The 15,775-nt window shown below is 68.7% G+C and overlaps 2 protein-coding genes across 2 annotated transcripts; one reads left to right on the top strand and one right to left on the bottom strand.

Moving 5' to 3' along the window:
- Positions 1-218: 218 nt before the first annotated feature.
- DGKA (diacylglycerol kinase alpha) lies at positions 219-10,206 on the top strand. Its single transcript, XM_084499930.1, is given in 25 exon segments — positions 219-450; positions 2,530-2,613; positions 2,733-2,809; positions 2,889-3,009; positions 3,098-3,178; positions 3,259-3,308; positions 3,442-3,516; positions 3,612-3,731; positions 3,812-3,929; positions 5,364-5,452; positions 6,336-6,455; positions 6,537-6,635; positions 6,707-6,796; positions 6,894-6,967; positions 7,086-7,160; positions 7,250-7,335; positions 7,440-7,529; positions 7,612-7,772; positions 7,869-7,933; positions 8,024-8,114; positions 9,291-9,480; positions 9,574-9,694; positions 9,798-9,858; positions 9,982-10,023; positions 10,025-10,206. Coding segments are annotated over 24 exon segments (2,223 nt in total). The 5' UTR covers positions 219-450; positions 2,530-2,543; the 3' UTR covers positions 10,082-10,206.
- A 347-nt stretch (positions 10,207-10,553) lies between these two features.
- PMEL (premelanosome protein) lies at positions 10,554-15,050 on the bottom strand. The gene is given in 12 exon segments (XM_084499931.1): positions 10,554-10,727; positions 10,729-10,762; positions 11,267-11,354; positions 11,436-11,638; positions 12,122-12,215; positions 12,287-12,577; positions 12,696-13,409; positions 13,487-13,648; positions 13,738-13,878; positions 13,965-14,111; positions 14,186-14,314; positions 14,878-15,050. Coding segments are annotated over 12 exon segments (2,193 nt in total). The 5' UTR covers positions 14,942-15,050; the 3' UTR covers positions 10,554-10,601.
- Between the last annotated feature and the right edge of the window lie 725 nt (positions 15,051-15,775).

Below are 15,775 nucleotides of genomic sequence, written 5' to 3'. Positions count from 1 at the left end.
GGGGCCCCCCCCCCGGTTCCCCCCCGGTTCCCTCCGGTCCCCCCGCACCCGGGGGGGGGCCAGGAAGAAAGCACCGGGGCCTCAACCCACTGAGGGGGGGGGGCGAGCGGGGAAGGTGCGCCCCGAAGGGAGCACCGGGGGGGGGGCACCGGGGGGGCTCCACGGAGCCAGCAGTGAACGACGGCGGCCGTGGGGGGGGAAACCGGGAACCGGGTCCCTCCCCGCCGCCCTGCTCCCCCCCCGGGGGGGCCGTGGGGCTCCGGGGCTCCCCCCCCCCACGGGGCTCTCCCCCCCCCCCCCCCCCCGCCGCACGTGCGCCCGGTGCCGCCCCGCCCCGCCCCGCCGGGCCGTGATGTCAGCGGGGCCGGGGCCGGGCCGCGGCGGGAGCGCGGGCACCGGGACGGGGCTGAGCGGCGGAACCGGGACCTGAGCCCAGCCCGGCCCCGGCAGGTACCGGCACCGGCACCGGCACCGACGGGGCGGGCAGCGGTGGGATGGGCGGGGACCGGGTGGGACCGGGTGGGACGGAGTGTGGGGGGGAAACCGGGACCGGGACCGGGATGCGTCGCCCCCCGCCCGGGGGGAGCCGAACGGCATCGCGCGGACGGGAACCGGGAGGAACCGGGACGGGCACGGATCGGGAACGGGGCCGCCCGCGAGCACCGGGCGAGGAAACGGCGGCACCGGGTGAGGAACGGGAAGGAAGCGGCGCCGGGGGGGCACGGCCCGGCTGCAGCCCGGTGCCGCCGCTCCCCGCCCGGTTCCCGTTCCCGGCCCCGTTCCCGGCCCCGTTCCCGGCCCCGTTGCTCTCGGTGCAGCCCCCGGGCGCGGCGGGTTCCGGGACTCCGAGCTCCGCTCCCGGTCCCGTCCAGGAAACCGAGCACCGGGGGGTGCGCGGCGGAACCGAAAGGCCCCGCCGGGCAAAATGGGGTGTCGGGGCGGGGGGGTCCCCGCCGTGCATCCCGGCCCCGCCCGCCCCGGTGCTGGGCGCCGCCGCCTCCCACCTGCACGCCCCGGAGCCGTCCCGGGGCTCGGTGCCGCCCCCTACGGGACCGACGGCACCGGCACGGGCTGGGGGCGCCCCCCGGTGTCCCCCCCCCCCAAAACGGGGCAGCCTCGGGTGTGGGCGGCCCCGTTCATCCCGGTGGTGGCACCGGGAGGAGGAGCGGGGGGGGGGGGGGCTGCCCCGTGCCCCCCCCGCGGCCCCGCTCCGTGCCCGTTACTAAATAAGGGAAGCGGCCGCTGCGCCGGGGGGGGGTCCCGGGGGCTGCGCCCGGCCTCGGGGCTCCCCGGGGGGGAGTCCGGTGTTGGGGGGGGGGCGATGGGGGCCCGCAAAGCATCGTGACGCACCCAAGGGTGCTACAGGCGGGGGCGTTCGGGTCACGTTTGGGTCACATCTGGGGGGTTTTGGGGTGGGGGGTGCCGTGCGTGCCCCCCTCCGTCACCCCCAGCCCTGGGGGGGGTGGGGGCCGCCGTTACCGGCTGTGCCCCGGCCCCGTTTGCCGCCTGCTCCCCGGTGCCACGCAGGGGGCAAAGCTCAGCCTTCGCCCTCGGGGACGGCGCCGCCGCGGCTGGGCGGCCCACGGGTGGCACGGGTGTGGGCGTGGGGCTGGGGGGGACACCGGGGGCGAGCGTGCACCCATGGGTGGGTGGCACCTTTTGGCGAGCAGCACCCATGGGTGAGCAGCACCCGTCTGTGGGCAGCACCTTTGTGCAAGCAACACCCACGGGCGAGTGTGCACCCGTGGGCGAGCGTGCACCCATGGGTGGGTGGCACCTGTGGATGAGCAGCACCCATGGGCGAGTGTGCACCCGTGGGCAGGCAGCACCCATGGGCGGGTGTGCCCCCTTGGGGGGGGGGCCACCCACGTGCCAGCGTGCACCTGTGGGCGGCTGTCACCCGTGGGCGAGCAGCACCCATGGGTGAGCAGCACCCGTGGGCGAGCGCAGGAGCCGGATGCGCACCCCGCAGCGGGCCGCACGCAGCTGCGTTGGGGAAGCGTCTGCCCACGTTTTTTGTTGTTTTTTTTTTGTTTGTTTTTTTTTGTTTTTTTGTTTTTTTTTTGAGGGGGGGGGGGCACACGCACGTGCCCGGGCGCCGCCACCCACGTGCCCCCGCTCCCACCCACGGGTGCACCCGGCCGCCCGCGCGCCCTCCCCGCGGTGCCAGCGCCCGCCGTGCCGGCGCCTGGAGCCAGGCGCTGCCATGAATTAGTAATGGCCACGGCGGGGTGGGGAGGGCCCGGGGGGGGCCGCGCGAGGCCGGCGACGCCACGCTCAGCCCCGGGGCTGTGGCCAGGGTGGGGTGGGGGGGTGGCCGGTACCACCCCCCCCCCATCCTCATCATCCTCCCCACCCCCGGTAGCGGCAGTGGCTCGAAGCCGGTGGCTGTCCCCACGCTAAGGGTGGACCCCCCGCTCTGTGCCCCCCCCCCCATGGGGCTGTGCTGGGGCAAATGGTGGGGTGAGGGGCAGGGGGGTGAAAGGGGGGGGTCCCCGCTGTGCCCCCACCGCAGCCCTCGCCCCGCAGGCCAGCTGGCAGCCATGGAGGAGAGCCCGGAGTGGGGCACGCTGAGCCCCGAGGAGTTCGCCCACCTCCAGAAATACCTGGACTGTGAGTTTGGGGGGGGTGGGGGGGGGGACACAAACAAGGGTGGGGGGGGGTGGGTGCAGCACCCCCCCTGTGTGCACACACACCCCGGAGCGGCCTCACGCCCACGCCTCTGCCCCCAGACAGCAGCAAGAAGGTGCAGGACGTGCTGCAGGACTTCTACGGCGACGGGGCCCTGTCCCAGCACCTGCAGGGAGAGGTGGGTGCCGGGGGGGGGCTGGGGGCCGCACGCTGCCCCCCCCCCATGTTCCTACAACCCCTTTTCTTCCCCTTCCCAGTGCGTGGACTTCGAGGGCTTCAGGCTGTTCCTGCAGAGCTACCTGGAGGCGACCGACGTCCCCGAGGCGCTGTGCCGCCACCTCTTCATGTCCTTCCAGAGCACGGCCCCCGGGCAGCCGGGTGAGGGGCCGGGGGGAACCGGGGGGGGGGGACAGGGATGGACACCGAGGGGGGGGGCCACGGGGCTCAGCATCGTCCATCCCGGCAGGCAGCGGCCTCGTCTGCGTTAACGACGTCTCCTGCTACTTCTCGCTGCTGGAGGGAGGGCGCCCCGAGGACAAGCTGGAGTGTGAGTAGGGCCTGGGGGGGGGGGGGGGGGGGCAAGGGGGGGTGACCCCCGTCTCACCCCCTTGTGTCCCCCCCCCCCAGTCACCTTCAAGCTCTATGACAAGGATGGGAACGGGCTCCTGGACAGCTCGGTGAGTGGTGGGGGATCGGGGGGGTGGGCACAGGATGGGGAGCAGGGGGGCTCAGGATGGGGGGGCTCAGGATGGGGATCGGGGGGGGTCAGGATGGGCCCCCCCAGCCCTTTCCTGACGCTCGGTGCCGCAGGAGGTGGAGCGGATCATCACCCAGATGATGCGGGTGGCCCAGTACCTGGACTGGGACGTCACGGAGCTGAAGCCGGTGAGCGGGGCTGGGGTGCCAGGGGGGGGCTCCCCTTGACCCCTCGCATTCCCTGTCCCCCCCCCAGCTCATCCCCACGTCCCTCCCCCGCCCAGATCCTGCAGGAGATGATGCGGGAGATCGACTACGACGGCAGCGGGACGGTGTCGCTGGCCGAGTGGCTGCGCGGCGGCGTCACCAACATCCCCCTGCTGGTGCTGCTGGGCCTGGAGGTGGTGAGTGGGGGCTTGGGGGAGGCTGTGCCGGGACCCCCCCCAGGCAGCTCTGACCCCCCAGTTCCCTCGGTTGTCCCCAGCACATGAAGGACGACGGGCAGCACATGTGGCGCCTGAAGCACTTCAACCGCCCGGTGTACTGCAACGTGTGCGAGACGCTGCTGGTCGGGCTGCGCAAACAGGGGCTGTGCTGCACCTGTGAGCGGGACGGGGACGGGGTGGGGACCGGGATGGGATGAGGATGGGGTTGGGATCAGGATGGGGACTGGGATGGGATGGGGACGGATGGGGATGGGGACTGGATGGGGTTGGGATCAGGACAGGGACTGGGATGGAATGGGGACAGGAATGGGGTTAGGATCAGGACAAGGACTGGGATGGGATGGGGACAGGATGGGGTTGGGATCGGGACGGGGACTGGGATGGGATGGGGATGGGGACAGGATGGGGTTGGGATCAGGATGGGGACTGGGATGGGATGGGGACGGATGGGGATGGGGACTGGATGGGGTTGGGATCAGGACAGGGACTGGGATGGAATGGGGACAGGAATGGGGTTAGGATCAGGACAAGGACTGGGATGGGATGGGGACAGGATGGGGTTGGGATCGGGACGGGGACTGGGATGGGATGGGGATGGGGACAGGATGGGGTTGGGATCAGGATGGGGACTGGGATGGGGATGGGGATGGGATGTGGGTGCAGTGGGGACAGGGATGGTTGTGGGATGGGGATGGGGACAATGTTGGGATGGGGACAGGGACCTGGTAGGGGTAGGATGGGGATGGGGATGGGACAAGGACAAGATGGGGACAGGGACTGGGTGGTGTTGGGATGGGGACAGGGTTGGGATGGGGACAGGGACCTGATGGGGGTGGGATGGGGACAGGACTGGGATGGGGATGGGATGGGATGGGATGGGATGGGATGGGATGGGATGGGATGGGATGGGATGGGATGGGATGGGGGAGCAGTGGGGACAGGGGTGGTGGTGGGATGGGGATGGGACAGGGAGGGACTTATGGGGACAGGGTTGGGATGGGGACAGGGATGGGATGGGGATGAGATGGGGACAGGGACCAGGTGGTGTTGGGATGGGGATGGGGATGGGATGGGATGGGATGGGATGGGATGGGATGGGATGGGATGGGATGGGATGGGATGGGGGAGCAGTGGGGACAGGGGTTGTGGTGAGATGGGGATGAGAATGGGACCTGATGGGATAGGAGTGGGCCAGGGATGGGAATGGGACAGGGACCTGATGGGGACAGAATGGGGACAGGGACAGGATGAGGACAGGGACGGGATGGGGATGGGATGGGGACAGGGGCCAAGAGGTGTTGGGATGGGGACGGGATGGGACTGGGGGGGGCGCGGTGTAATTGGGGCCAGACCAGGCCCACCCCCAGTGCTCAGCCCCAGCTGTTGCGCGAGGCCCCGCCCCCTCCAGCTGTGCACGAGGCCCCGCCCACTTTGGGGGGCGGAGCCATCACACAAGCCCCACCCACCTCGAAGCCTATTGGCGCCCGGCTGGATGTGGCGGTGGTGTGAATGGCTGAGGGGGTGGGGACTTGCAGAGTGTGGGCGTGGCCTCTCTAAGCCCCACCCCCTCTTTTTTGGCCCCGCCCCCAGTCTGCAAGTTCACGGTCCACGAGCGCTGCGCCCGCAAAGCGCCCCCCAGCTGCATCAGCACCTACGCCAAGTCCCGCAAGGAGGCCGGCGTGAGTGGCGCCCGTCTGTCCGTCCGTCTGTCCATCCATCCGTCCGTCCGTACATCCACCTGTCCACCCATCCGTCCGTCCATCCGTCCGTCCATCTCCGTCCATCCGTCTGTCCATACATCCGTCCGTCTGTCCGTCCGTACATCCACCTGTCTGTCCGTCTGTCCATCCGTCTGTCCGTCCATCTGTCCATCCGCCCATTCCGTCCGTTCGTCTGTCCGTCCATCCGGTCTGTCTGTCCATATGTCCGTCCATCCATCCATCCATCCATCCATCCCGTCCACTCGTCCGTCTGTCTGTCCATTCTGTCCACCCTGTCCGTCTGTCTGTCCACCTGTCCATCTGTCCGTCACCCATCCGTCTGACCGTCCATCCTGTCTGTCTGTCCATTTGTCCATCCGTCCATCTGTTTGTCCATCCATCCGTCTGTCTGTCCACCCATCTGTCCATCCATCCCATCTGTCCGTCCATATGTCCATCTGTCCATCTATTCATCCATCCATCCATCCGTTTGTCTGTCCGTCCACCCATCCGTCCACCCCGTCCGTCCGTCCGTCCGTCCCCACCTGCCTGCCCCGTTGTCCTGCCCCATCTCATCATCCGCCCGTCCGTCTGTCCATTTGTCCCCCCGTCCATCTGCCCACCCCTCTGTCCGTCCATCCACCCCCCTCCCCGTCCGTCTGTCCGTCCGTACCCCCCCCATCCTTATCCCCCCCACCTGTCCTCCCACACCCTCCCTGTCCATCCCTAACCCCCCCGTGTCCATCTGTCCACCCGTACCCCCCCCACCCTATCCATCCTCATCCCCCGTGTCCGTCTGTCTGTCCGTACTCCCCCTGTCCGTCTGTCCGTCCATCCACGCTGCCCCCCCCCCCCCCCCCAGGTCCAGGCCCACGTCTGGGTGAAGGGCGGCTGCGAGGCCAGCAAGTGCGGCCGCTGCCAGAAGAAGATCAAAAGCTTCCAGAGCCTGACGGGGCTGCACTGCGTCTGGTGCCACCTCAAGGTGGGGGGGGGGACACTGGGGTAAGGGGGGGGGGCACGGGGGGGGCCGAAATTGGTCCCGACCCCGCGCCGTGCCCCCCAGATCCACGAGGAGTGCCTGGCCACCGTGCCCCCCGCCTGCGACTGCGGGCTGCTGCGGGACCACATCCTGCCCCCCTCCGCCATCTACCCCGTGGTGCTGGTGAGCCTGGGGCTGGGGGGGGGATTTGGAGGGGGGGGGACGTGGCCGTGACCCCCCCCGGGCGCTCGCAGGAGCGGCAGAACAGCCAGAAGGACGGGAGCGGGACGCCGGGGGAGGAGGGACCCCAGGTCTTCACCACCCCCGAGGGACAGGCGCTGCGGGTGAGCTGTGCCCCCCCCAAAAAAAAATATCCGTGTACCCCCCCAAATATCCCTGTGCCCCCCCTCCATGTCCGTGTCTCACCCCCCCACCCCGCAGGTCAGCCCCGTGCCCGACACCCACCCGCTCCTCGTCTTCGTCAACCCCAAGAGCGGAGGGAAGCAGGGGGAGAGGTGAGGGGCTTGGGGGGGCGCTGGGCTCACCCCTGACCCCCCCCCAAAGACAAAAAAAAGGAGAAGGGGGAGGCTGCCCCCCCCCCAGCCCCCCCAGCCCAGCGCCCCTCTCCCTCAGGGTGCTGCGGAAGCTCCAGTACCTGCTGAACCCGCGGCAGGTCTACAACCTGCAGCAAGGAGGACCCAACCCCGGGTGAGGAGGGGGCTGCGGTGGGTGCTGGGGGTGGGGGGGCAGCTTTGTCCTGACCCCCCCCACACACACCCTCAAATCCCCCTCCCCAGCCTCAATTTCTTCCGGGACGTGCCGGATTTCCGCATCCTGGTGTGCGGCGGGGACGGCACCGTGGGCTGGATCCTGGATGCCATCGGTGGGTCCGGCACCCCCCGGGTAGGGGTCAGAGGTGCCCGGGACCCCCCCCAAAACCCCCCCACAACATCCCCTGCCCCTCCTGACCACGCTTCTACCCCCCAGACAAGGCCAACCTGCCCCGGCGGCCCCCCGTGGCCGTGCTGCCCCTGGGGACCGGCAACGACCTGGCCCGGTGCCTGCGCTGGGGCGGAGGTGAGCGGGGAGCGAGGGGGGGGCCCCGTGTGCCCTTGTCCCCCCCCCCCACCATCCCTACCGTGTCCCCCCAAACCCCCAGGCTACGACGGGGAGAACCTGGTGAAGATCCTGAAGGACATCGAGGGCAGCAGCGTGGTGCAGATGGACCGCTGGCACCTCCGGGTGCTGCCCGCCAGCCCCGCCGAGGCGGGCGACCCGGTGCCCTACGAGATCATCAACAACTATTTCTCCATCGGGGTGGTGCGTGGGGGCTCTGTGGGGGTGGGCAGGGGGTTTATGGGCGGGGGGCACGGCCTCAGAACCCCCCCATGCCGTGCTCTGCGCCCCCCTCCCCAGGACGCCTCCATCGCGCACCGCTTCCACGTCATGCGGGAGAAATACCCCGAGAAGTTCAACAGCAGGTGGGCGCCGCGGGGTGGTCCACATGGGGGGGGCACGACCCCAAAACGTGCCCCCCACACCCTCCTAACACGCCGTGCCCCCCCCCCCAGGATGAAGAACAAGCTGTGGTACCTGGAGTTCGCCACCTCCGAGACCCTCTTCGCCACCTGCAAGAAGCTGAAGGAGTGCCTGAGCATCGAGGTGAGCCCCGGCCCCGCGTTAAAAAACAAAACAAAAACGAAAAAGCTAATATAGCAAATGGAAAAAACAAAGTTCTAACCGAAATATGAAATATAACACCAAATTCAAGCGTGACAAAAGCCAGAATACTGCTTGCAATATAGACCACTGACCGGGTCCTGGAGGGCATTGTGCACTCTTTGCCTCTGGTGATATGATTGGGTGTGACATTTTGGCCATTAAAGACAGGACTTGTCCAAGGGCTATTCACTATACATGAAGCATAACTTTAGTGGCTCCTTTCCTTTCCTTTCCTTTCCTTTCCTTTCCTTTCCTTTCCTTTCCTTTCCTTTCCTTTCCTTTCCTTTCCTTTCCTTTCCTTTCCTTTCCTTTCCTTTCCTTTCCTTTCCTTTCCTTTCCTTTCCTTTCCTTTCCTTTCCTTTCCTTTCCTTTCCTTTCCTTTTTCCTTTCCTTTCCTTTCCTTTCCTTTCCTTTCCTTTCCTTTCCTTTCCTTTCCTTTCCTTTCCTTTCCTTTCCTTTCCTTTCCTTTCCTTTCCTTTCCTTTCCTTTCCTTTCCTTTCCTTTCCTTTCCTTTCCTTTCCTTTCCTTTCCTTTCCTTTCCTTTCCTTTCCTTTCCTTTCCTTTCCTTTCCTTTCCTTTCCTTTCCTTTCCTTTCCTTTCCTTTCCTTTCCTTTCCTTTCCTTTCCTTTCCTTTCCTTTCCTTTCCTTTCCTTTCCTTTCCTTTCCTTTCCTTTCCTTTCCTTTCCTTTCCTTTCCTTTCCTTTCCTTTCCTTTCCTTTCCTTTCCTTTCCTTTCCTTTCCTTTCCTTCTTGATGATTATTTCTTTCTCAGACACGTGTATCTAAGACTGAAGTTGGAACCAAAGGGATTATTTATGACCATCTATAAAATGTTGCCCTGGGGACGGCACTGAGTCCACTTTCCCCACTCTAAGTCTTCAGAGTGTACTCAAGCCTATAATTCCTACGTATTCAAGTATAATCCCTATTATTTAAGAATTCCTGTTACATTAGGCAGGCAGGTTTAGCCACCTACTTATAAACACAGATCCAATCCCTATTTATTTCCAACAAATGGGATCTGCCAAAGAGATGGAAAGGAGGGTGCGGCACCACCATGCGCCCCCCACCCCACCCACCCTGCCCTGATGTCCGTGTGTCTGTCCCCCCCCCCCAGTGCTGCGGGACCCCCCTGGAGCTGCGGGGAGCGCTGGCGGGGGTGGCGGTGCTCAACATCCCCAGCATGCACGGAGGCTCCAACCTCTGGGGCGAGACCAAGCGGCCCCTGGGCGAGGCGAGGAGGGCGCCCGGCACCGAGCAGCCCCCGGCCATCACCGACGCCGAGACCCTCAAGACCTGCGTGCAGGGTGCGTGTAACGGGGTGGGGGGGTGAGGATGGCTCTCCCCCACCCTGGGGGCTGTCCTGAACCCCCCCACACACCGGTTCTGCCCCCCCCTAGATTTGAGTGACCAGCGGCTGGAGGTGGTGGGGCTGGAGGGGGTGCTGGAGATGGGGCAGATCTACACCGGGCTGAAGAGCGCGGGCACGCGGCTGGCCAAGTGCTCCGAGATCACCCTACGGTGAGCCTGGGGGGGCCAGGGGGGCTGGGGTGGGGGCGCGGGCTGTGCCCCCCCTGGGGGTCCGGGGCTCGGGTGCTAACCGAGGGGGGGCTGCTTCTTGCAGGACGCTGAAGCCTCTCCCCATGCAGATCGATGGAGAGCCCTGGATGCAGCCACCCTGCACCGTGCGTGGCCCCCACCCCGTGGGGCTGGTCCCCCCCCCAGCCCCCTCTGCGCCCCCCAGCCCCTCTGACCCCTCCCCAATTTCCCCACGCCCCCCAGCCCAGCCCTCGCTTTCTCCCTTGCAGATCAAGATCACCCACAAGAACCAGGCGCCGATGCTGATGGCCCCCCCCCCCGCGCTCCTCCAGCTTCTTCGGCCTCAAGAAGGGCCCCGTGGAGGCCTGAGGGGGGGCTGGAGCCCCCCCCCCCCCCCTCCTGCACTGCGCCCCAGGCGGGGCCCACGGACCAAAGCCCTGAGCAGGGGCAGGCACCTCGCTGCCCCCCCCCTCCCCAAAATTGCACCCACGGGGTGCTCCGGGGTGGGGGGCAGCTGGACGGACCCCCCAGGGGCATTTGGAGGGGGGCTGCGCCATGCCCCCCCCCCCCCAATATCCCTGTGTGCCGCCCCAGCTGGAGCCCCCCACCTGGCTCCCCCCTGTGCCCTATTTATTACCCCCCCCCCCCGCATTTCAAGTGCCTCTTGCAGTAAGAAAGCCGGCGGCCAGACGGGCGCTGGGCTGTGCCTCTCCTGGGGGGCTCAGCCCTGGCCCCCCCGCCCCCCCCCCATGCAACCAGACAAAGCAGGGGCAGAGCTGAGCCTTATTCGTGGCACCCAAGGCACGAGGCCCCCCCCGCGTCCTGGGGGCTCGGGCCAGGCGGGGGGGGCACAGTGCTGGTGATGGGGGGGGGGGGATCCCCGCAGCCCCTACACGGTGTTGGCGCGGAGCAGGGGGCTGCTCTCGCCGCTGGGGGCCCCCCCGAAAACCTGGCGCAGCAGCAGGCGGAGGGTGGCACCGGGGGGCAGCCAGCCCCGGGGGTGGGGGGCTGGGGGGGGCCGCGGCCAGCAGCGGGCTGTACTTCACTCGGCTGGGGGCAGAGAGGGGGTTAGCGGGGGGGGCTGGGGCTGGGGCTGAGCTCCCTGTGTTGCGGTGCCCCCTCCCCATTTTGCAGTGTCCCCCTATATGTGTGGGCCTCCTCATATTGAGGCGCCCCCTCCCCATTTTGGAGTGCCCCCCCACGTTGTGGTGCCCCTCATTTTGTAGTGCCCCCCCATATTGCAGTGTCCCCTCCCCATTTTGCAGTGCCCCCCCCATGTTGTGGTGCTCCCCATATTGCGGTGCCCCCCCAATATTGCAGTGCCCCCCCATGTTGCGGTGTCCCCTCCCCATTTTGCAGTGCCCCCCATATTCCAGTGCCCCCTCCCCATATTGCGGTGCCCCCCCAATATTGCAGTGCCCCCCCATTTTGCAGTGTCCCCCCAATATTGCAGTGTCCCCGCTGCATTTTGCAGTGCCCCCCATACTCCAGTGCCCCCTCCCCATTTTGCAGCCCCCCCCCCCACATTGCGGTGCCCCCCCCAGCCACGCTCACCGGTAGGTGTATGCAGCAGTGCCCAGCGCAGCGGCGATCAGCACCAGCCCCACGGTGAGCGTGGTCCTGCCGGCGGCCGGGGCAGCTCCTGGGGGCAGAGGCAGCTGAGCACCCCTGACCCCCCCAACCCCACCGCCTCCCCCCTCTCCGGTCCCGGTCCCGTTCCCACCTCCGACGGCCACGCGGGTGCTGGCCACGGCCAGCCCGTTGCCGTTGGCCAGGGAGACGTTGAGGCAGTAGAGGCCGGACTGGTTGAAGTCCTGGCGCAGCACCAGCTGGCAGCCGGGCGCCGGCGCCACGGCCGAGCACGTCTGCGACTGCGCCGTCTGGCACTCGGCGTCCGCCACCACGGTGCACACCTCCTCGGGCAGGCTGGTGGGGAGAGGGGAAGGGGTCGGTGGAGCCCCCCCCGGCACCCGGCACAGCCCCACGGTGTGGGTCCTGCGCTGCCCCCCCTGCTCGTGCTCATCGGTCCCGTGCCAGCCCTGGGCACTGCCTCCAAGCTGGCCCTAGCTCGCGGTTGTGGTCCCCACGCTGCCTCAACTCCGGGACATCGTGTCCGAGCCCCATGGCCTGGATGTGGTCCCCATGTGGTCCCCAGTTCCATACCAGTGTCCCCAGCCCATCCCCAGTTCCACACCAGGGTCCTCACCCTGTCCCCAGTTCCACACCAGGGTCCCCACCCCATTCCCAGCTCCAGACCAAGGTCCCCCCCATCCCCATCCTCTAACCTGGGTCCCGTTCATCCTCCCCGAGCCATCCCCAGCCCTGGCACCATCCCCACGCCATCCCCAGCTCCGGTGCGTTGTCCCCACGCCGTCCCCAGCTCCAGCCCCAGCCCCCAGCTGCCCTCACCTCCCCTCGCACGTCACCGTCAGCTCCACGCTGTTCCCGCTGCCCTCGGGCACCACGGGCACCACCTGCACGATGGCCACGCTCTCGACTCCCTCTGCAAGGGGACGTGGTGTCAGGGCAGGGCCGGCCCCTCCGGGTCCCCCCCCCCCGGTCCCCGGCACTCACGGACGATGTTGAGCTGGGCGGAGAAGGTGCCGTAGCGGTACAGGATGCAGCCCGTGGGCTCAGCCGCCGGCGCCTGGCGCTTCACCAGTGCCAGGGGCTCGCCGGGGGTGGCCGTGGCTCCATCCGTGGCTCCATCCGTGGCTCCTGCCGTGGCTCCTGCCGTGGCTCCTGCCGTGGCTCCCACTGTTGCTCCCACTGTGGCATCTTCTATGGATTCAGCTGTGCCCCCAGCTGTTGCTCCAGCTGTGGCTGCCACCACGTCCCCAGCCGTGTCCCCAGCTGTCACCGCGCCTGCAGGGGACCCCAGCAGAGAAACAGCTGGAGAAGGGCAGGAAGGGACCGAGCTGTCCCCTCACAGGACCCCCGAGACATGGCCCGGCCTCCCCTGCCCCACGGGTGCAGCACCCACCTGCAGCCACGGTTCCCCCCGCAGCCACGGTTCCCCCTGCAGCCGTGGGGGCCGCGGTGCCCAGCACGTCCCCAGCTGGGGACACAGAGGCGAGGAGCAGGGGCTCTGCAGCGGTGGCAGCAGGGTCCGTAACGGCTGCTGCGCCGGCCACCGCGGTGCTGAGCGCCAGGACAGGGACAGGCTCGGTAGCAGCAGGATCCGAAGGCGCAGCCACTGATGCCTCCACGGGCTCCACTAGCTCCCCAGAACCTGCGGGTGCTGAGGTGCCAGGTGCCGCAGCGGTTCCAGGCGCCACGGCGGTGCCGGATGCTGCAGCAGTGCCGGGTGCCGCGGCGGTGCCGGACCCCATAGCGGTGCCGGCGGTGGGACCCGCTGGCTGCGTGGCCGTGGGTCCCTCCGAGGGCGCCATCCCGGTGGTGGGGTCCACAACGGGGGGCACGGAGGTGCCGCAGGTGCTGAGCGGGATGGCCGCCTGCAGCACCAGGTGGGCGGTGAAGGACCCGGCCTCCAGGTAGGTGTGGGTGACGACGGCGCTGCGGGAGATGAGGGTGCCGCTCTGGTCCCCGAAATCCCAGGAGTAGGAGATGTCGGCGTCGCGCAGGTAGCGGCTGGGGTCGTGCAGCTGCACGCTGAAGGCCACGGGGTGGTTGCGCACAAAGCGCCCGTCGCCCACCGCCTCCATCTGCGACACGTCCACGGCCAAGGGCACCTGGTCTGGGGTCACGCAGGCGCCGTCAGCTCGGCTGGTGCCACCGCGTCGCCGTCGTCCCCGCTGCGTGCCCGGCACCTACCTGTGATGCTGAACTGGGTGCTGGCGCGGCCGATGGGGATGAACTTCTGGCTGCCGCGGTAGTGGTAGACGACCACCTCCATGGTGTAGGAGCCCAGGGCCACCCCGTCCGTCCCCACCGTCAGCTGCGACGTGGCGCCATCCACCACCTGCCAGTAGCGCCCTGCGGGGACAGCAGGGCTCAGGCACCAGCCACGGGGACACCGCAGTGCCGGGGAGCGGGGACACGGTGCTGGGGAACAGGGGCCTCACCCCACGTCCACCACACGTAGACAAATTTTTCACGTTTGCCCCAGGCGCTGCGGGGAAAGGGCTGCCCGTCGGGGAAGACGCCGTCCGAGCCCTCGGCCAGCTGCTCCGGGAAGACGGGGTCACCCTGCGTGACGCGGCTGCCTGCGGGGAGCAGACGCTGAGCTTGGCGCAGGGGCGGCCGCGGCCCCCACCGGGGACGGGGTGGGGGGCGTCAGGCGGGCGCTGACCGTTGACGGTGCAGTTCTGGCTCCACACCACGCGGCCGTCGGGCAGCGCCGTCTGCGTGCTGGGGAAGCGCAGGGCGATGGAGAAGGTGGCCTTGGCGCCCGCCATGGTGGGGGCGTCGTTGCTGATGTCGAAGGTGACGTCGCCGCCTGTCGGGCACGGGTTTTGGGGTGGCTCAGGGACCATCGCCACGGGCGGCGTCCCCGTGCCGCCCCGTACCCACCTCGCCAGCAGTCCCTCTGCCGCGCCGTCCCCTCCTGCCACGGCCGGTACAGCCCCGAGTTCCAGCTCCGGAACGCCGCCGGCCGCCCTCTCCACGTCTGGCTCCGGCCACGGCTCCGGCCACCGGCTCCTGCGGGGGGAGAAGGGCCGAGGACACGCGTGGCACCCTCGGGGCTCCCGGCAGGGCCCCCTTTCGGAGCCCCAGGGGGGACACGTGATGGGCTCAGGCTGCGGCGCGGGGCAAAGCCATCACATGGCGCTGGGCGCTGCCCAAAGCCCCTTCATGTGACTCTCAGCTGAGCCGGCCACAGCATGGGGCGAGCGCTCCCCCCGCGCCCCCCGCTTGGGGGTGGGCAGCCCCCGGCGCCCATCTCAGCCCCGTCCGCTGCAGCGTGGGGACCCCACGGGGACGCGCGAAGATGGGGACCCCCTGAGCAGCCCCTGTCCTGGGGGCTGCCCCCCACAGCGGGACGGGACCCCCGTGCTGGCAGGGGGGCACACCCAGTGCAGACCCCACCCTGGGGGGCCACAGGGGCTGATCCTGCTCCCTGCCTGCTCCAGCTGCAGCAGGCTCCCAGCACCATTCCCTCGCTGCTCGGGGGTCCCCAGGGTACCTCTTGCAGCCGGGACCACCCCACGGAGACCCCCGTTTCCATCGGGCCCCCGGCAGCTGCAGCCCCCGGCCCCACTTACGGTACTGCGCCGTGGCCAGGGCCAGGAGGGCCCCCAGCAGCGCGATGGCCCCGTGCACCCGCATGCTCCGGCCGCTCTCTTCTTGCCTCCTTGCGCTCAGGCTCCCGGGAGAGGCGAAGGCAGCGGCGGCGGGGGGATAAGAAGGGGTCTCCTTTGCATAGCCCCTCCCCGCAGGACGGCCCTGGCGGGGCTGCGGGTGGGCACGTGTGTGCACGTGTGTGCATGCGTGTGCACACGTGTGTCTATGCGGCCCCGCGCTTCCTCCTGGCCCAGTCACACGCTCCAGGACATGGCTCCGAACGGGCAGGCGGGGGCTCGGGGCGGGCTGGGACCCCTCCGGGGGGCTTGGGGCAGCTTCTCCCCTTGCCCCGTGGCTGCCACTGCCCCACGCTCGTGGCACCGCGGTGCCTGGGCCGGGTGCTGGGTGCAGCCGGGAGCTGGGATGTGGCCCCCAAGCCCCCCACGGGATGGGGCGCACCCACTTGGGACCCCCGTCTGCTTTGGGGTCGTCGCAGGTCTGTCCCCAGCACAGCCCAGGGCAGGACCTCGGGGTCCTGACAGTGCCCTGGGGTGGTGGTGGGGGGGAAATGGGACCACGTGTGTGGGGCTGTGTCCGTGGGGCCGTGTCCGTGGGGCCGTGGGTGTGACGTGGTGTCTGTGGGACTGTTTGTATGTGGTCTGTGTGTGACACGGTGTCCGGGGGACCCTGTACGTGACCCCGTGCCCATGGGGTCGTGTCCGTGGGGTGGTGCATGTGATAACACACCCATGGGCCCACGCCGTGGGGGCTGTGTGTGTGACCCCGTGCCCACGGGATGTGTCCGTGGGACCACACGTGTGACACGCTGTCTGTGGGGCTGTGTCCGTGGGGTCACGCGTGTGACGCTGTGACCGTGGG

The sequence above is a fragment of the Aythya ferina genome (assembly GCF_964211825.1).
Source record: "Aythya ferina genome assembly, chromosome: 28".
In the NCBI taxonomy this organism is placed as follows: domain Eukaryota; kingdom Metazoa; phylum Chordata; class Aves; order Anseriformes; family Anatidae; genus Aythya; species Aythya ferina.
The sequence above is the reverse complement of the archived record's forward strand: the minus strand, read 5'-3'. Positions and strand labels throughout refer to the sequence as shown.